Consider the following 21,877-nt stretch of genomic DNA (forward strand, 5'->3'; position numbering starts at 1 on the left):
TTAAACCGTGGACAGTCACACACACAACACGGAACTCCAGAAAAGAACGTTTGCAATTTTCATTGTGAGACTGCACGTAATCTGGCAACCTTGTGCTGCACATTGATCTAGTCGTGACGCTGTTTCGTAGTTGTTCCTAGACGCGTGTGTGCTCTATGACTGCATTGATCCGTAGCTCTTGTTTATTAAAGTCGTTTTCACTTTATCGCGGCCTTGTCTAAGTTGCTGAGTCATCACATTTGGCGCAGTCGTCGACGAACCATGCCTAGGAAGCCGGAGCCACTTGTCCACTTCGTGTGAGTTGGTGTTTTGTGCTAGCTGCCCGCCTCACTGCCTTTACCTGCCCTAAGCCTTCTTCGATCTTGCCCGCCGATTCATCAACTGCAATGCCATTTATAAACTGGAAAGAGGCCACTGTGGAAGACCTCCACAGGTTCACAGCAGACTTTATACACCATGAACTTTTGGGCCGTAACCTGGAGACGACTGGCTCAAAGAAAAAAAATTAATGAACGCTTGCTTCATGACGTTGCCCACAACCGTCAACCGCCTGGTGGGCCCGACGCGACAGCTGAGCAGTCGCTTTCAAGTACGAAAATGCTGAGTGGCTTACTACAACAGTTTTTGACGTTGTCACAACGGCCGATGGTTCCAGTCTGAGTTCCTACGTTGCCTGACCTCTTGGCTTCACTGCCAACCTTTAATGATGATGGTAGCATTCCAGCAGACCAATGGCTTGAAGAGCTCGAGCGTACCCAAGTATTGGCGTCATGGACACCGCCTACTCTTCTCGCCGTAGCGCTTGGTAAGCTATGTGGCCCTGCTGCAGATTGGAAGAGTGTGGCAGAAAACTGTTTTGACACGTGTTAAAATTTTAAGGCTGCGTTCGAGAGCCAGTTTGGAGGCAAACTTATGCTCTTGCAGTGGCAGCAAATAGTCACCAGACTCGTCCAGTCACCCAGTGAGAGTCTCATTGACTACTCTTTGGCGAAACTGTGCGTAATTTCAAGATGTCCTGTTTAACTGACAGATTCACAGCGCATTGAATATGCCCTACAGGGTGTGCATGACGCACACATGGCAAAAACTATGGCTGCACAGCAGCTACCAACTCTAAGCGCATTTTTTGCCACTGCCATTCAACTCGACCGAACTATACAGCATGCCTCTGTTTTCCCAAGTGAGCCGCCCATTGCAGCCAGATCGTCGACGTTATGAGTGCCTCCTTTGCCTGTGCTGCAGATTGGTTCTAGGAATGACATAGCTTCTTCACAAGTTAATCCGCCTGCTTTATCAGCACCACATCAAATTTCGTCGTTACCTTCGGATCAACAAGACACTCGTTATCTTGTAATGAGTTCCCGAAATGGTGCACCTGCTTATCGCCCCGAGGAAGATATAAGCAATGCCATGTGTTAAAACTGTTGCCAACTGGGTCATCCTACATCGAAGTGCCCCCGTTTCGGAACCAGTGCCCCGCTACCCTGTCAGAAAACAAGTTTTTCTTCTCTGGCGTGCCTTCAACCTTCAGAACCACTCGAAGGATCTCTTGTGCAGTGTTCTGTGATTCAAGCAGACATTTTAGTTATCGGCACTGTAGACGCATTTTCGGAGAGTGGTTCAAAGCACACCATGCTATCGCTAGACGTCACTGGATCTGCCAACCTGCTACCATGGACCAAACCTCCCATATCTGTTGTAGGTAATGGTACCATCATGCCAGCTGGTACATTATGTACTCGTATCGCTGTGGGGCCTATTTCGGCAGTACTTGAAGTTCTAGTTCTGGCTAAAAACCCCTTGCCTTTAATCCTCGGAGAGGGCTGGTTTGAGGCAGCATGCGCTAGGCTCCTTGTTTGACTGCCTCATCCAACAGAAATTCGCCATCCCAGCACGGGTGTTGCTATGTGATGCCTTGAGAAGCTGCCGCCAAGAATGGCTAATGCTGTTGTGTGTTCTAATAGCTCCATGCATTTTTTTACACCAGCAACGTCTTCTACAGTCTGTTCGCCGTTTTTGCCGGTGCTGGACAACACTCAAACCCCATGCTTACCCGGCGATCAAAGTAAAGTGACTGAGCGGAAACCATATGAATCGAAGGACGCAACGCTTTGCCTGATGGATGCTACATTGGACATGCCATGGCACTGTTGTGCTCAGATGGTCCCCCAGCAATAAGAAATTATTGCAGTTAACGACGTCTCGCATCAGCCTATTCACCTGTTTGCCACAAATGATGATGATTTAAGGCTCTACAAAGGGGCTGAGCATTCCACAGACCTTTTGCTAGATGCATAGCCATATAAAAGTCAGTCATGTAGATGGGGCAAAAAGGATCGCGATTTCATGGAGCGCCAATGTCAAGTTTTTCACGCTCAAGGCTCGGTCACTAAGACGGCACAGCTAGAACAAGGACTGTACCAGACAGCGAGCCAGCTGCTGCAGTCCAAGGACTTGAAAACGAAGAAACAATGGAACGGCAAGGCAAGTATTCATTCAGCCGCACGGGAATTTGTCAGTTCTCTGGGTGAGCTTCGAGAGTATCTCAGCCATAAGATTGAGGCCCTCCAAAGTAAAAGACCTGCAGAAAGTAAGCGCCTAAACAACAAACAAGCCACCAAGCCAGCTGCTAAGCCAACCCAGAATAAGCGACACAAGCTGAGTCAAGAAAGCCTAGCCGCTGCGAGCAACACGTAAGCGGGGAAAAACACCACACAAAGCAGCTGCCTTCTACCATGACCACTACGTTGTCTATAGTAAGCTTGAATTGACTGACCCGTCAACTACTACAAATGCGCAGCCCAAGGTTGAAAAGGAGAAGGAGGTTGTCCGTCAGCCAAAGATGAAGGCGGAAGAGGTGAAGCACATTAAAGAATGTGAAATGTGCAGTGAAAGGGACTCTGGACAAAGAAAAACAGGTCAAGGTCAAAGGTGACTATATTTTAAGGAAGGCAACGCTGAAGTTGTGCGAGAAGCGGCAGCAAAAGTGGCGCAAGAAGTAAGATTCAAGCACTGAGAATGCCAAACAACATTGGATAGAGTGTCACCAGAAACGTCGGGACAACATTAAGGCACGCCAACAGGCCAAGCTTTACACCAAGTTGAAGAGCCTCAAAAAGGAAAACCCTATTGTTCCAAGATTCGCGGACCATTTAGACGTTTTGCTGACTGGAAGATTACGAGACAAAAAAAAACAACAAAAAAACGGGGTGGTATGAAATTAAAAAGCCAATCGAGCATTTCACAAAAAAGAGGGGTTGGATGTGAGACTGCGTGTAATCTGCCAACCTTGTGCTACATGTTGATCTTGTTGTGACGCTGTTTCGTAGGTGTTCCTAGGTGCGTGCGCGTACTCCATGACTGCATTGATGCCGTATCTCCTGTTTATTAAAGTCGTTTTCGCCTTATTGCCGCGTTGTCTAAACTGTCGAGTCCACACAGCATAGATCTATGGGCATGTTGTTGGTGTAGGCCTTCTGTCACTTCAGGGTCTTCTTGCAGCTACCGTTGCCGTTCCCCTGTATTCTCTTGTACGCACTTGGCATCTTTGGCTTGCCAGTGGCGAGTAAAGAGATTGCACCCATTTTTTGTGGCACATACCTGTTTAGACTAGTTTTCTGATAGGACACACAGGTGCATACATTTGTTGATGGTTTTCTGTGGTTGACTCACAATGAGCGATTTGGTGAACAGCTTTGCTGTTTATAAACGCCATGCCTACATTGAACATGCAGCACAGTCATGATAAAAGCTGGAAGAGTGGCCTTACTGGCACTCACTGTAAACTTTCTTGGGGCTAAATATTACAGATACACTTGCATGGTGCCCACTACACCAAAAGTGATAATTTTTGTGAGACAGGGAAAGCACCTTTTGTCAAGCATTTTGCAGGGAACCGAGGTATCCATGCACACATGTGACAATAAACAGGGGGTTATGGGCACTTTGTTGATGATGAATCATTATGGCTAAGCCTTTTGTAATGGGGGGAAGCATATATGGCACACCTTTTTTACCACGACACGACGCTTGGTAAGCGAGAAGACATGCGAAAAGAAAATGCTGATGGAGACACCACCTTAAGACTGAAACGCCGTTAAAGGTGTTTACTGGGTCCTGTGTAGCTTTTAAGTATCAAGATGAGTCTGTCAACATGCTTGCCAAGCTACGGTGCTGAATCAGTCAGTTGAAACAGTAGTAGAAAAACCATGCTCAAGCTCACAGTACTAAAAACACAGAATGAACAGCTTTCAGAAACGAAGCTCCCGCAAGATTTATGGTGCTCCGGTTGCCGCTGCTGCAAATTCCAACATTCACAGGCGACATCTCACAGTGGACAGGCTTGTGGGAGCAATTCGAACAGCTCACTCAACAACGATCTGACGTCATGCAGAAAGTTTCATTACCTGAAGAGCTTTGTATTCGGTGATGCATCGACAGCCATTGCAAGTTTCCCCACGACCAAATCTTCCGTCAACGCTATGCATGTTTTGGAAGAAAGATTCGGCGATAAGACGATTATTCAGCACCATCTGATGGCATTGAGAAGTCTTCCGAACGTGGCATCAGCCAGCGACATCTGCGGTTTGTGAAGACTGTGTGATGTCATGCTACTGAATATCCGCTGCCTTAGAGCCCTGAACGTGCCGATGCATACGTATTCCGCTATGCTTGGCAATAGAGGCTCTACCGTGGGACATCAGTCTTTTCTCCACTCATGAAAAATCGCACCGCCCCTTGAAACTGCCATCGGACGTGCGTCCTGCTCAACTGTTTTTGTCCGTTTCACCAGCAGATGCGTCAGCTGCATCCAATAACGAGCTGAACAATCTACTATCGTTCATGCGGGTGAAGCTAGAAAGCCGAGAACACCATGTGTTTCAAAGTCAAAGACCTGCTACGGATGATTGCACGGGTGAAGTGCATAGTGGTGTCCCTACAGAATCAGTGATGCATATTACATCCATCCCATGATTGCAGTGTTTCTTCTGCAGTACTGATCAGTATAGGACATGCAGTGGCAAGGCCGCTATCTTGTTGTAAAGAAAGAGCAGCTAAAGAAAGACAGCCGGTGCCTCCGCTGCACATCAAAAGGCCGCCAAGTGATGGATTGCAGGGTCAAGCTCACCTGCTGCAGTTCCTGCCACGGAAGACACACTTCAAGCATGTGCGATCTCAATTGCTGCAGTGTTACGATGGGCACAAGAACCTCAACATATTATAATATTCAAGTTTCTTCTAGCACTTTTTCTTTCTGCAATGACTCATCATGCACCAACGAACAGGCTAAGGAGAATGCGGTGTACCTCCAGATGCCTATGTAATAAACAATGGCAAAAGCAAGTGCATTCGCGGTAGTCTGGATGTAGGTAGCCAAAGAACTTTCATTCAAAAGGACATAGCTCTGCGCTGAACATCGTCTAGCACTGAACATCTCCGGAAGGAGGTGTTCTTCTGATGCAGGAAAGCACAAGGCTGTCGAAGTACGGCTTAAAAACAGATCCAACAAGGCTGAGTTTCGCTTATAAGCTGTAGTAGTCCCAACCATTTGCCAAAAAATATTGTTATGTGTGAGAATAGAGAATCGACGAGGCTGTGTAGGAAATATATTGTAAGCAGCAATTGCGGCGCCACCAGGTAAACAGCGGCCACGCAGAGACAGACATTTGTCCTTTTTGTCGGGCACACACGCACGTCGCCGCATAGAATATCGATATGCATGGATGTAGCATAATCCCCGGCGACAGAAGCGCCGTCTCGGCGCATCTAAATGTCAACGTTAGAGACCACCAAAGAACCGGGCCAAAAGTGTACATCACAGTGTCGTTGGTCATACAAACGCTGTTCCTTCTCTTGAAAGGTGAAAAGGCGAGTACGGGCGATTTCGTGTGCGTGGGCGGCCCGAGTGATAGTGTCTATGGCATATTCGCTGGTCGGTACTGCAGGGAACGGGATGGCGGTGTCTAGAGAAAATGTTGGTTTTCAGCAAAACAACAACAACAAAAACGGAGAGTAATAGGCAGTGTCATGATACGAAAAATTTATGCAAATGTGACGTATGCAAAGCAAGATCCCAGTCAGAGTGGTTGGAAGAAGCGTACTAGTGAGCATATCTGTAAGAGTTCCGATTCAGATGCTCCATGAGTCCGTTGGTCTATGACTGGTATCACGTAGTGAGCTTGTACCTCGTTTCACAGGACTGCTAGATGTCGGCTATGACCTTCGATATAAAGGTGCGGCCACGGTCTGTAAGCAGCTGCTGTGGAGCCCCGCGTTGCAAAATCACATCTTTTAGGAGAAAGTCGGTGACATCTGTGGCGCAGCTTGTTGGACGAGCTCATGTGGTGGCTGATGGCGTAACGCATGGCGTAGTCGGTTGCCACGGCTATCCACCTGTTGCATGAGAAAGACAAGGAGAAAGGACCAAGTAGGTCTAAACCAACGCAAAAGAATGGCTCTGACGGAATGTCAAGTGGTTAAAGGCATCTGGCAGGAAGTGTCGATGGTGTTTTGCGCCGCTGTCATTTCTCACAAGCTGCAACGTATCTTCTGACTGAGCATGCAAGGCCTGGTCAAAAGAAGCGTCGGCGTATCCGGTCGTGAGTGCATAGCACACCAAGGTGACCGGCAGTCGGAAGGTCATGAAGTTCATGTCGAACTTCCCAATGAAAGTGTTCTGGAATGACAACCAGCAGGGTTCGTCCAGCCAGCTCAAAATTTTGGGGGCATAATACGCCATCGTGGAGAACGAATGAGCGGTGGGACTGATTGGAAGATAGTGATTCGAGGCGCTCGACGATAGCACGCTAAAACGCATCGCGGCGCTGCTCGTCACTAATGCGTGTCATTTGGAAAAGGGAAAAAACGCAAGGGTCGGTGTCCGTGTCGGGGATAATGCTTAATTCAGCGACCGGGTAGCGAGACAGGCAGTCCGTGTCTTGATGTAGGGGTGCAAACTTGTACGTCACTGTGTAGGTATACTCTTGCAGTCGCAGAGCCCAGCACCCGAGCCAGCCAGTAGGATTTTTCAGTGACTCAAGCCAACATTGTGCATGATGGTCAGTTATAACAGAGAAATTTTTGTCATATATTTATGGGTGGAACTTCGTGACTGCTCAAACGAAAACAAGACATTTACGCTCTGTAATGGAATAATTGCGCTCGGCAGCTGTGAGAAGGTGGCTAGTGTAGGTGATAACTCGGTCGTGTCCCCATTGGTGTTGGGCAAGGACGACTCTGATCTCCTGACCATTAGCATCGGTTCTGACTTCAGTTGGAGTGGATGGGTCAAAGTGAGCCAATATAGGTGGAGTTGTCAGTAGCGGGGTTAGGTGAGAAAAAACAGCGGCTTGAGTGGTACCCTAGGTAAATGTGTCATATTTATTCGTCCGTTCAAATGCCTTGCTCTCCACCAAGGCCGGCGTGAAATCGATGTAGTGGAAGACTTTTGTGCCAGGGTTGCAAACAAGGGGTCCGAGATCAACATGAGTAACCTACGAAACGCGCCGGTGTCCAGAGACACTCGGATGGACAATATGTTTTCTCTGGAGAAGCTTCAGGCAGCATTGGCAGCATGCAAGCGCTCGTCATCGCCTGGACCCGATGGAGTCACTTACATGGCCCTTGCTAACCTAGGACGAACAGCTCGGCGTGCCCTTCTAGCTGTATACAATGACTCGTGGAGCAACGGTTTGGTTCCTCCTTCGTGGAAGTGCAGCCGCCTTGTGTCCCTGCTCAAACCAGGCAAATCGCCTCTGGACATGGCCTCCTATCGCCCCATCGCGCTTGCCAGCTGTTTTGGAAAGGTGATGGAGAGAATGGTGCTGACTCGCCTGGAGTGGTACTTGGAACATAACAATATATACCCCGATGCTGTGACCGGCTTTCGATGTGGACGGTCTTCCATAGACAATGTTGTTGATCTTGTCACATCTGTACAACAGCAGAAAAGCCTAAAGAGATTATCAGCGGCACTTTTCTTGGATATTAAGGCTGCATACGACTATGTACTACATGAAACCATCCTGGACGCCTTGGGCAGCATTGGATTGGGAGGCCGCGTTTACCAATGGATCTACAGCTATTTGAAGGACAGAATCTTCTTCGTTCAGACAGAAGACGGCGCAACAAGGCAACATCATACTTATCGCGGCGTACCTCAAGGTGGGGTCCTAAGCCCCATACTTTTCAAACTTGCGCTCATCGGCCTCGTTGACGTCCTGCCACACTCCGTACATCTGTCGATATATGCGGACGACATCTGCATCTGGGCATCAGGGGTCACGCGTCTACACGTATGAGCCAGGCTTCAGACAGCGGCTACACTGACGTCAAACTACCTTCAAGGACGAGGACTGGAGCTGTCATCCGAGAAATGCTCACTGGTTGCGTTTACGCGCAAGACAATGACGCCATACCGCATCAGAAATAATGGACACACAATCGGATATCAAAAGACTCATCGTTTCCTGGGAGTAATAATAGATCGTGATTTGTCTTGGAGCCCTCATATCGCTTACATGAAGAAGAAACTGACCATGATTACCCACGTCCTAAGGTTTCTTGTGGAAAAATCATGGGGTGCATCGGTACGAGCCATGCTTCAACTGTATGCTGCACTTTTTCTTGGCTTCATGCGCTACAGCCTACCTGTGCTTGGCAAGGCCCGCATAACAAACGTACACGTCCTCCAGTCATTACAAGGTCAAGCACTGAGAATATGCCTCGGGCTGCCGAGATGTGCATCCTCAGCAGCGACTGTCGCAATCGCTCATGAACACCCTATCACAACCTACATTCGTGTCGATGCTTTAAGAACGCACATAAGACATGCCACCCGGATCGCATCACCTCGCCTCCCTTCCAACTTCCAGGCCACGCTCTGCGTTCTGCTCTATTATTGACCCACATCGCACGGTGATTCCCACGAACTTCACGCACGCAGCAAGACCATCGTTACCATTGTGGTGTCTACATCCACTGGAAGCCCTGATAACCATCCCCGGAATGCAACAGAAGAAAAATTTGTCAAATTTGTTCCTAAAAAAACAACATTACTGTTTCTGCATGAGAAACACAGTGGACGCATTCACATTTACGTGGATGGGTTGGTCACTTCATCAAGTTCAACAGGCGCAGTGGTAATTCCGGAGAAATCCATCACGGTAAATTTCAGGACCTCGCATCTGACATCATCCACGGCGGCAGAACTCGCCGCCATTCGTGCCGCTCTGGAGTGCCTAGTTGGAGAACCGCAACACACATGGTCAATATTCTCCGACTCTAAAGCAGCTCTCCAGGGCATTGCCTCGCCATATCGTCATGGACCAAATGAACAGCTAATGGCTGAAATACGACTGCTTCATCACCGGGCTATAGAGAAACAACATGACATAGCGTATCAATGGATACCAGGCCACTGCAGCATTGATGGAAACGACCGTGCAGATGAAGCAGCCCGAACTGCTCATGATGATGCCCCTCGTGTAGCTATACCATTATCAAGAACGGACGCCGCTGCAAGGCTTCGATCACTTGCACGAGAACTGACACTCGCTCAGTGGTATTCACCGGCATTCACCAACGTCCGCCTTCATAATTTGGGCCCACACCTACAGCTCCGTCTTCCATCAAGAATAACCAGAGCAGAGGAGACACTTTTGTGCCGTCTGTGGAGTGGCCTTTACGAATGCTTATTCGTTTCGAATTGGAATGGCCAGAAGCCCGACATGTGACAACTGTGGCTGCGCAGAGACTTTCTCCCATCTTCTCTGCGAGTGTCCCCGCTTCAGCGTGCCAAGAAAAGAACTGTCGAAAGCTTTAGATAGAATAGACAATCGCCAATTGTCAGAAGAAAGGGTATTAGGACACTGGCCGAGACCGTCCTCTGCACGCAAGGCATTGAGAGGGTTGTTGCGCTTTCTGTGGACAAGTGGTCTTAGAGACAGACTGTAAACAGCGTCGTGGATCGTCTGATGACCTTCTCTCTCCTTTTTTTTTTTTACGTCTCTTTTCTCTCATCCTTTATCCCCTTACCCCCTTCCCCAGTACAGGGTAGCCAGCCGGTCTGAGAACTGGCTAACCTCCCTGTCCTTCCTCATTTATTTCTCCTCCTCCTTTATTCAGAAGGTCAGTGAGCGGCCTTGCGGTGGTTGCGAAATCTTTCACAAACCTTCCAAAATAGGAACAAAGTTCTACAAAACTCCGGGCGTCTTTGACTGACTGAGGTACAGGAAAAGTCGTGGCTGCACGAATTTTCTCTGGGTCCGACTGCACACTTGGTGCTTGACAAGGTGGCCCAACACTGTTATTTGCTCGCTTCCGAAGTGGCACTTCGGTGAATTTAATTGAAAGCCAGCAGTCCGGAGGACGTCTAGAACAGCTGACAACTGCTGGAGGTGGATTTCAAATGTTGGGGAATATGCTAGGAAATCGTGTAGGTAACAAAGACATGTTGACCATTTGGACCCTTGTAGCAGAGAGTCCATCAAGTGCTCGAAAGTGGCTGGGGCGTTTCATAGCCCAAACGGCATAACTTTGAACTGGTATAGGCTGTCTGGTGTTACAAACGCAGTCTTCTCTTGGTCTCTTTAGTCGACAGCAATGTGGCAATAGCTGGAACGTAGGTCTATTGAAAAAAGTATCGGGTGTCGTGGGGACAATCGAGAGCGTCATCAATGCGGGACAAAGGGTAAATGTCCTTTTTGTGATTCTATTCAGATAGTGGTAATCCATGCAGAAGTGCCATGTGTCATCTTTATTTTTAACGAGCACAACGGGGGACCGTCCAAGGGCTCGAAGAGGGTTCAGTAATCACTTTGGCTAGCACCTTGTGACCTGCTGAATTACTTAACGCTCGGTGGCAAACACCCGATATGGTCGGCGATGAATGGGAAGAGAATCACCAGTGTTCATGCGGTGCTTTACGAGTGAAGTCCGGCCAAGTGGACGGCTGTCGATGTCGAATATGTCGCAGTATGAAGCCATAAGGTGGCATAGCACGGCTGACTGCTCAGGTTTGAGGTCTGGGGGTGATCATGGAGCGTAAGATCGCATCGAGGCACGAGGCATCCAGCGGGTGACGTGGGTGTTCGGGACATACGTTTGTCTTGAAACCGATCACGTAATCTTCAATTAAGTCTTAGCGGGGCAATTGAGATTTCTTGAGGTACCACTTGCTTAGTGAAACCAAAATTGATAACAAGTGAATATGTTTGGTAAAAGGCCATTTTTACGACGCAGTGTGGCACAGTGATGTTACGCGCAGGAACATCAGGGATTGGTGTCACGATATAATCGCCATCGAGCACGGGAGAGGGCGTTTCCAATTTAATGAGTGTGAGAGCTTTATGTGGTATCCGAAAGAAGCCATTGGTGCGGAGGTTGTTCGGGAGTTAAAGGTGAAAATCCGGAAGAAGAGGAAGTTCTAGGCAGAGAATACTGGCCACACAATCAATCCGGGCAGAATGCGTCGATAGGAAGTCCATGCCGTTGATTAGGTCGTGAGGGCAATTTTCGAGCACCGTAAATAAAACGGGAACATGGCGACTGGCAATGCTAACACGAGTGGTACACATTCTAGTGATGTCTACAGTTCCACCATCAGCGATATTGAGTGCTTTAGTCGCAGCAGGCATGAGGACTTTTTTGAGTAGGTGACACAGATGGGCACTCATGATGGACATTTGAGCTCTAGTATCGACTAACGGCGTCAAAGAAAAACTATCCACATACACTTCAATCAAGTTCGTATTAGTGGGGAGCATCAACGGAGTATTTGGATCAAACTCAATTGATGCAGCACTGCCTCCAGGAGCTGCATGATCTAGTTTTCCATCCAAGAGGATCTATAGTTGGCCTGCGATGGATAGCAGTGTGGTTAGGGCGATGGGGAATGGGGACGTTGAGGTGACTGCGAACAAGCGGTGGAGCGGATGTTGGAGGCGTCGGAAGAAGGATATACACAACTGGGCAACCATACCGACGGGAGTCCTCGTATGGGCGAGAAGAAGATGAAAATGGGCTTCGGTGTGGGGTGTCCAAGTGCTGCGGCAGAAGTGGAAGACATCGCCAACTCAGTGGGAGCGGAAGCAGATAGATTTGTCGTCTGCAGTTCTCCATTCTGTCGGATTGCGGGATCTCGGAAGAAAATATGAGTCATGGGGCATTGTATTCATTGCCACCGGTCTGGAGGCATGTTGGGAGAAAGAGCAGGCAACAGGAAAACTGAGCTTTGCAATTTTTTCTCCCATGATGGCTTTAATAACCGAGACCACCGGAGGCGTTTCTGCAGCGCCTTGGTTGCGTGGAAGTGAAGGAAATGGCGCAGGACTTGACGCCTTAAGCTCCCGTCGAACTACACGTGTCACATTCTCCTGATGGGGTAGTGTGGAACGGACATCGGTGCAGGTTGATGTGACTGGCCTGTTTGGTAGCCACGAAAATTGAGGCAGAACACTGCCGCTTTTGGCCATTTCGAAATGGCGGCATTCATTAATAATCATATCGACGGTCGTGACGTTGGTGTACACGAGCAAGTTGAAGGCGTTGTCCGCGATGCTTTTGTGTATGTGGCCCACCTTTTCACACTCCGTCATTTTCTGGTCTACTTTCTGGCACAACGCGAGCACGTCCTGTATATGTGGGACATACGACTCGGTTGAGGACTGCACAAAAGTGGCAAGGGCTTTTCGCACTTCCATTTGGCAACCGGACGGCTCGCCAAAGATGTCACATAGTGGCTCCTTGAATATATCTCAGCAGGTGAGCTCATTCTTTAACACGTGGGGTGCCATTCAAGTAAAAGATTAAGTTGGTAAGCATCATGCTAAGGTCCCATTGGTGAGTCTGGTTAACACGCTCATACATGCAGAGCCAGTAGTCTTCGTCAAGGCCAGGTTGTGCAGAGAATTTAGTGGGATCACGTGGGCGGGATAGTCAGGTATGTAGGGGCTGGAGGTCCAGATGGACTGGGAAGGGTTGTCATTGGTAGCCATAGCCGGAAGCTGAACAGTGTGGCCACTGCAAAGCTTCGTGGCGAGGACGGGGGAACGTTCCTCCTTCACCAGGTATGTTACGTTTGAGAAGAGAGGATCAACGAGGCTGTATAGAAAATATATTACTAGCAGCAGTTGTAGCGTCGCTAGGTAAGCAGTGGCCGAGCGGAGACAGACCTTTGTCCTCTTCATCGGGCACAAACGCGCGTCGCCGCATAGAATGTCAATATGCATGCATGTAGCAGTATTACTGTGCCTTCAGCTGAGAAAGAATTTATTCAATCACTGAGATAACAAGGCAAGTGGCTGGCAAATCATTACTCAGCAAAGGGCACACCGGACTCTGAGATCAGCTTGCTAATAGGATCGGATTATCTCTGGAAAGTAATCACAAGTGAAGTCATCCGATGCCACGACGTATTAGGTTGAGTTTTAATTGACACCATATTCGGCTGTACTCTACAAGGACCTGTTTGTGTACAAAACTCTTCAGGCTGTGCTACTCATGTTACCAGCGTCTTGCGGGTAGATACCGTAGAAGAGGAATCTACAATGGAGATCTCACAGTCTTTCTGGAAGGATCACTCCACGGGCACAACTAACTTCAGTGAAAGTGTCTTTGACTGAAACCTTTGACAGAGTAAGCAGACAACTAAACAGTCTGCTGGCCGACAATCTGTAGTACAGCTGTGGACAGACGACCACAATTGGGGAGATAACCTCATTGAACAGTGAGTGACTCGCGTGCCGTTTGGGTCATTGACAAGGCTGTCTCTTCTTCAAGGGGTAATACACTACGATTTCAACAGCGTAAGCATAAAAGATAGAGTAGTTGCCCGAACATGGAAGCAGAGTTTCTTTGTCGACGGCTTGCGACGAGAAGCCGACCCTTTGGCAAAAAGTCAAACGAGGCTAATTTCATAATGAACCTCAAGAAACGGAAGACAATCCCTTTATTAATCACCCGCTTCCTTCCGCGATGCCCTGTGTGCCTACATGTTGGGAATTCAGTTCCATTTCATCCGGAACACCACTCATATGACACATCAACTTCGCCACAGGCTACCAGGAATGATTCTCTCGGGAAGCCATGCTACCATCGGACGCTACTGTATCATTCTTGGGTGAGATGGAAAAGGCTATTGAAGTATCGTGACCTCCGCATGGGTATTGTCAAACTTCAAACCGAAGTTAAATGGTAAACTATGACGTTGCAGTGGAACACGATAGGAAAAACCGATTTTTTTTGGTCACTGTCTCGAGTAAAGCAGGCACATCTTGGTCATGCTGTACTTGTGTGGTCTTGCTTCACCAAAACACAACTCGGCACTGTACCCAAGAGGCCCATACCAGCTGTATAGACTAGACTTGCTTCGTACTTCTCTTGGGGCGGGGCAGGATGTGGAAATTAAAATAAACGCAGCCAGCCAGTGAAGGCAAAGAAGCAGATCAGGTTTGATCTTGGCGATGATGGCTTCTGACTGTGTTCTTCCGCCCCAGTTAACCTCTTAGGGTCCAAATTCGATACATGACGGCGACAGCAAAGATGAGCCGAGAGTGTCCATATAATTGCTATCACAATAAAAATCTGTGATGTTGATGATCATTATCAGTGTTAAAGCATGGATTGATCAACAGATGCACAAGGCAAGCACAGTTTCGGTCCACTTTCCTGCTGTAGTTGTAAAAGAAACTCAGTCATGGCAATACCAGCTTAAAGAGCATCTGGTTCTCAGCAGCAAAGCACAAAGACACACACAATTGGGCTGGAGTATAAGGGGGTGCCACATTAGCAGTGTCTATTGTTCTTGTTATTTTGTGGGTTTGGAAACCTAGTTGTTGGTTGTTGGCAACATGTGAACAACAATCGTTCGCAGGCTTGCAGTTTTGTTGTCTGCACACCTGAGGTGGTTATTCTGCCTTGCAGAGGTTTGAAAGTAAGTAGACAGCAACACTTACTGGCTACTGCTCTTCAGCTCGAGCTTGGGGGGCAAGACTTGCCCTCCGACTTAAGTGCTTAGGACCTTTGAACTTGGCTACTAGAAGGTCATGCTACTGTGTCAGCCACACCTTCACCAGCCTGAGATCTAGCCAGGTTTCAGGATTGTTCTGTTAAATTAAGCAGCTTTTGTGGCATGAACATTTCCTGTTGCTCCCATGTACATTTGGTACACCAGTATGAAAGGTTCTTTCCTCAGGTGGGATCACTGGTCTCCTACCACCGGCTAGTGCCCTCATCTTTGCAGATGTAGGATTAGTGTGAAAACTGCCACTCTGGTGACAGTGAAGTTGGAAATTTAGAGAAGACAATTACGAACATGTGATAGGTGGCACTGGGGCTGTTTAAGAGATATCACCATAGTGTTGCTTTAAGTGCCATTGGCTTACCAAGGAAGGGCAGGTAATTAAGTAGTGGCTATAGCCATTGGACATGCAAGTATGTCACGCAAAGTGATACAGTCACTGAAAGTGTTAGCATCAGAATGCAGCCCAAGGTAATCACTGAACATTTTGGTGGTCAGGTCTTGAGTGCTATAATTGAAACATTTACATGTGCGAATGGTGTATCTGGTGCCACCAATTTCAAAGAGTTTCATAAAATTATTGCAACTTCATTTTGGCAAATGCCTAGTGCATTTTATTTGTGCTTCTGGCCTAAGGTGCTTGTGGTGCGAGTCAAGTGAATCTGTCTCTTGAGCATCACGAGCTTGTTAGTGATGGCTAGCACCGGTTTATGCCACTGCATTAATGTTAAAAAGCCTTAATTAGCGAGCACTCTTTTATCCAATGAATGAAATGTTTGCACATTGTTTGGTTATTTTGTTTACAAGCTGCCGGGGCCTCAAAAATCTTTAAAACTTCTCAATTTTTTTCTGGTAAAGTGACTTAAAATGCTGTGTAATATGCTCGGTATTACGATATGCTCGGTACCGATGCTCGGTATTATGCTGGTAATAACGGAAGCTGTTGCTTTCACCACTGTGCACCCGAAGCAAAAAATGCAAAGACTTCTATTTATCTTTTATCAGTTTTTTTTCTATCATGGTCAAATAGTATCCTCTCAATAAATAATGAACTCTGTCAAAGTGCACGGACTACAGGTGCGGCATCTTCTTCATTTGATGCCAGTTTTGCGCCCAAATGTGCTTCTCATAGTACTATGGCACTATAGTGCTATGGCACGATGAGAAGCATTGCATATTCTTCATTCTTTCTTTTTGTAGAAAGCAGGGAGAGATAGTTCAATAGAACCTGCCAGTAGGTGAGTTGGTTCATGATAATAAAGGATGTTAAAATGCACGCTACTAGACAAAAATGAGTGGCCAGCACGAATTGGGGCTTATCTATGTTGGCCTCTCATGGCTGTCTAGTTGCACGTATCTTATATTTTTAAATAGCAGAGAGAGCATATTTTATGCCTGAGAATTTATTGGTGACTTTTTTTTCTTTACGCAGAGGCCCTTAGTGGCTTACGGGATGCCGTCTGTGATGGGGAAAAAGAGGACGATGCTGGTGAGTAGTTGGTGTTCTTTGTTCAAAGGAACAGGCTCTCAGAAAATAAATGGTGATCACACCCCTTCCCACCCCTTAAAGGAAACTTACCCGAGCTTCAACTCTTATGTGCTAAACACGTACAGTCAAACCTCAATATATCGAACACGGATATATCGAATTATTGCTTATATCGAACGGTTCCTATATCACGTGGGAAATCGCATGCATTATTGATTTTTTATTTAGAACAAAAATTAATATATAATGGATATATCGAACTTAGCCACCCCAAACTGCCCGCGCTCCATTGACAGGCGGCGAGCTTTCCCGCAACTCTCGAAAGGTGGGGTAGAGCGGCGGGCGTTTACGAATGCTGCACACATCGATGGCGCCGAGAGCGCCACTTTAACGTAGCGGTGTACGCGTGCCGCAGCCTTGCGGTAGAGGTTCTTGAATGAGGAAAGTGAAGAGAAAAGCGCGGAGCTGTTATTTTCTTTCAATACGAAGGCACCAACACGGCTTCGCGCGGGGGAAGGGGGAGTGGGAGGTAAAGATTGAGGAGGAAAGTATAGGAGGGAAAGGACGCAGACGACTGTCTCGGACGCAGCCCGCGCTGCCGCCGGGAAAGGAAAAGCAGTCAGGCGAGCCGGCACGGGCGCGCCATGTGCGTGCTTTACACCCGGACTCACGCCGCAGCCTTGCAGCTTGCAGTCGTTGCAGTCTCTATGGTGTCAACGGCACACTGCGCACTTGTTGCAAGCTCCTCTCCCGTAGCATCGGCAGGCATCGGTCGTTGTGCTCGCAGTGTTCGTGCATTCGGAGTGAGGCCTGTGGTGCGCGACAGACCTAAATCCGAACGGCGGAGCTCACGGCGGAGCTCACGGATGTGGAAATTGTCGCCGAAGCTACTGCTGAGCAGCCAAATGAAGACTCTGCTGAGGTGGATCCCGCAAGCGCTGATGGTGCCCCACTCCCGACATCAGCTGAGGTCGTAGCTGCCTTGGCCCTTGTGCGCCGCCACTCTGGCGCGATTGAAGGCACCGGCCTATCACATATGGATCGCTGGACTATATTGAGGACGCAGTCGTCAAACACGCCATGGCCAACAAAGAGCAGGCTACTCTTTTTTGATATTTTAAACCAAGACACTAAATACTATGTTTGAATCTTCAAGTGAGTATTTACTGCACCACACTTGAATGGTTCGTTGGTTGTTTTCAGCAAGCTGTTGACACATTTTTTTCGTGATTTTTTTTATATCGAATTCTGGATATATCGAACTATTTCGCGATCGCCGCGCCGTTCGATATATCGAGGTTCCACTGTATGTGCTAAAACGAGTATTTTTTTTCTCATTAGATGCATATATATATCTTTGTTTCTTCAGAAAAGTAAAAAAAAAGACTTTTGGCTCTGCACACAGTAAAAAACTGATGATGTGGAAGAGTCCAGTCACATGACCTTTTACTGGTGTACACGGTGAATAGTCTCTGTAATAATATTGAAGGGCAGTCCACCTTTTCTTTTACGGGCGAAGCACCTTATGGTTGAGGTTCGTCTATTGGCATTGGCGTTGTGCCCCGTAACCGTAGCTGACAGTGATGCTGATGACAATAAAGGACAAGCGCGTTCCAGAGCACACATTCTCTTTCTGCCATCACAGCACAGCAAATGCAAAGTACACTATGTGCCATGACGATGAAAATGAGGACGATGATGATAACGGACAATGACTGGCTTGTGCAGTAGATGGCATCTCGATATACTTCACGATGCATTTTGTATGACTGGAGACAACCTACAACCCCCGTCTGATACCACAAAGCAGCAGTAATAAAGGGAAAATGAAATTCAGAACTCAACAAAACATACCATGAACGATACGCTACGTTAGGACAGTTATGACCAATAAACATTGTTATACTGTACATCGCTTTGCTCTCATTTGCATGCGTGAGTTCTCAATGTCACGAGTTATTTAGAGTAACACCAAACGATCCCACTGCCTCGCCCGCTAATCCTTTCCCACTAAACATGTGCAGAGTTTTGTAGTTAGCAGCACAGTGACACCACCGTCTCCTAGCATTAGATCTGAGGTTCATGATTGGCAACATGAGAGTTTTTAGCCTAGAGACTAGCAGCAGCTGCTGATGAGTTTTAGTACCAGGAGTGTCCGGCTCGTGAAGCAGTAAAGGAACTTCACGCAATGAGGGCAAGATGTTGTGATGCTGCGACAATGTTGCTGTAGCAACACACGACAGATGAATTTTTTGGGTACACTGCTTTAAAAACTCTTGGCAAAAATACAATTACCGTAATTACTCGAATCTAACGCACACCTTTTTTCCGGTTAAGCGAGTTCATAAGTCGCATGCGCGTTAGAATCGAGTACGAACAAAAAAATTACGGTCAATCTATTGCCATCGGCAAATCCAAAATGGCCGCCCCCTACGTGCGTCGGCATGGCGCGTCGGCCATTTCTGCCTATGTGTTTCCCATGTGCGGCACTTCGTACGTGTGCTGAGGAGTTCGTCATCTAGTAGTACATTAGCATCGATGGCGTGGAAGGGCCAACTCCAAAAACTCGAGTGCACCTTGATGCCGCTTTTAAAAGAAAAGTCATCGCGTGTGCAGAAACGGACGGAAATCGGGCCGCATCGCGGTCGTTCGGAGTTCCCGAAACGTGCGTGCGGGACTGGCGGAAACAAAAGCAGAAGATTGTCGACAGCAAAGCTTCACGCAAAGGCTTCAGTGGACCACAGCAGGGTCGGTTTCCGCAAATAAAGAGCTGCTCGGCGAGTATGTGCTTGAGCAGCGAGCGGCACAGCGGCCCGTGACGACAGAACTGCTCCAAGTGCGGGCTATGCAATTAGTCTTAGAAAAAGGTCTAATGCGGAGCCAGTTTAAAGCGAGCAGGTGCTGGCTAACTAACTTTATGAAGAGGAAAGGCTTTTCCCTCCGAAGGGGAACATGCATATGCGAAAAGTTTTGCGGTGGAGTACGATGAAAAGCTTCACAGTTTTCAGAGGTTCGCCCTAAACTTGCTGCGCAATAACGGCTACCTGCTTGGGCAAATCGGGAATGCCGATCAGACGCCTCTTTACTTCGGCATGCCTGGCACTACAACCGTCAAGAAGAAGGGGGCGAAGCAAGTTCGCGTGCTGACATCGGTCCATGGTAAAACTACAGTGACGGCAATGCTCTGTTAAACGTCAGTCGGGCACAAGCTTCGCCTGTACCTCATATTTAAATGGAAGACGCTCCCAAAAGAAGTCGTTTTTTCGAATGGTGTGATCGTGTGGGCCAGTGAGAAAAATGGGTTCGCGTTGCAATCGATGTCTTATGTTTTTTTTTTCGTGGTGGAAATCGGATGCGCGTTACAATCGAGGGCGCGGTAGAATCGAGTAAATACGGTAACACGATTGTGCATTTCTTAAAGCTCCTGTGACGGTGTTGAGACGTGTCTTATATAGCGTTAGAATGCGTGTACAGTCGAATGCCGCTATAATGAAGTACACTACAACAAAATTTCCGCCACAACGAATAATTTTTATTCCCCTTATTCTCTGTCATGCCCATAGAAACAATGAGAAAAATGTCTCGTCACAACGAATACTTTCTCTGGTATACTTCCGCTTCAATAAAGATTTCACGAGTACTATCGCATCAGAATAGCCACGAAATTCTACTGACAACTCGGCCATTTCTCATTGGCTCGTGACATCCAGAGCGCGTGGTCTCATCGCTACAACCGTGTCTTCACCTTACTGCCACCACACACACATTGCGGTAAATATTTCGCCATTGAAATGCTTGGCGATAGATCATCCATCTACTATGATGCTGCAGGTGTGATTGATGCACGTGCGGGCTGCAGGAGAATCTCGAGAACTCCCGTCATGATTTTGACATTGCTCTCAAAACAAAGCTACCGTTTGTCGTCACTAGCTTTATGATCATGAATGACATCCACGGCATTATGAATGCGCAAGCTCGGCCAGCACACGGATGTCCTAGCGTCACTACAATGTGCTACAACTGCTGTGAACACAAATGCAGTTGTGTTGGCGCGATCACAGATGACCGCGAAAGCACCGTAGCTTCTCGCATATAACTCACACCTCTAACTTTGAACTTCTCGGAAAAAAAAAAACCCATCCTCACGTGTAGCCTGCATGCTTAGCTTAAAAAAATTGTTTTGGGAAGTAACAACTGCACAGTCACAATGTTGTTAACAAAGGAACTTTATTTACCAGTGATCGCCGCAATGTTGACGGCGCCGATTCTCGTTCTTTCAATCATCGCCCGACTTGCCGCTGTCGCTGCTGCCATCCAAGGCTTTGTCGCCGCTCTCAAAAATGCAGTCATCTTCGATGCCATTCAAGCAATTGCTGATAGTGCACTTCTTGAAGCTCTTGTGCACCATGTTGGCCAGAATCACCCCCTATGCATCCACGATCCACTGGCACAGCAGCGCAATTTCGCCATCTCGTCGCATTTCTGCCATGTTCGTTGATACAGCGTGGCTGCGACTCCTCCGCTCTTCAATAAATTTGACAAGCTGCGTCTCAAGAAGGGGTTACGCACCAGTCTCTGGGCCCCGAAGTGCTCTCTTCTCCTTGCGTGCACTTTTAAGAGAGGCCTTTTTTTTTCCCCAGTCACAAATGAAGGACTCGTCGACGTCATGTCTCCTCGCAGCAGCTCTGTTGTCGATTTATTCCGGTGAAGTCATGATCTCGAGTTTTTCTTTTGCGGTAAAAGGTTGCCGTCGAGACGCACTGATGGTGCCTCACCGGACAAGGCTGACCAACGATGCAAACTGGCCACACCCAACTCTAAGACAGACGCTGTCAAATCGCTGTTGTGACGTTATTGGCCAAATCAAACAAAGCATGCAAAATGTGAATAAACACACTGTGTAGGAGATCTGTCTAGCCTGTGTTGGCTTTTGTTAGCTTTGCACTGGACGATGCCAATAGAGATGCGGACTGCATGGCAGGCCGTGCATTGCCGTGAAGCCGACCTCTGCTACAGGGTTATGCGCAGATAACCCGCACCCCCACTTTTCAGGCGATTTTTTTTTTGGTGCTGGTTTTACGCAAGAAAACAAACTATGCGGGCAGTAAGCACGCACCAACTCAACCCAGTACTGCTTGCCACAATGCTGTGGAAAAAGTCGCGTGAATGCAAACAAAGATAGCAGCAGTGCAGTTCTGAAGGCACACGCACTGCCATTGCAACACACACATATTGTAAATAGAACAACCATTTGTTGCAATTGCTGCGCAGAAAATTACAGTCACTATCGTCTCGTTTGATAGCGAATACACTCGGAAAGGGAGCAGCTAGGAGAATTGTCGATTAAAGGCAATAAAGCCGTCAAAAGG

The 21,877-nt window shown here is 47.7% G+C and overlaps 1 protein-coding gene across 4 annotated transcripts in view; it reads left to right on the forward strand.

Annotated features, from left to right (window-relative positions):
- NfI (Nuclear factor I) overlaps nucleotides 1-21,877 on the forward strand; it is a 152,914-nt gene that overhangs the window by 15,426 nt on the left and 115,611 nt on the right. For all 4 annotated transcript variants that reach the window (XM_037433171.2, XM_037433170.2, XM_075882942.1 and 1 more), the window contains exon 6: nucleotides 16,452-16,508. In XM_037433171.2, the coding sequence (XP_037289068.1) occupies nucleotides 16,452-16,508 (57 nt within the window). The remainder of the gene's footprint in view (nucleotides 1-16,451; nucleotides 16,509-21,877) is intronic.

The sequence above is a fragment of the Rhipicephalus microplus genome, unplaced genomic scaffold (genome assembly GCF_043290135.1).
Source record: "Rhipicephalus microplus isolate Deutch F79 unplaced genomic scaffold, USDA_Rmic scaffold_14, whole genome shotgun sequence".
Lineage (NCBI taxonomy): Eukaryota > Metazoa > Arthropoda > Arachnida > Ixodida > Ixodidae > Rhipicephalus > Rhipicephalus microplus.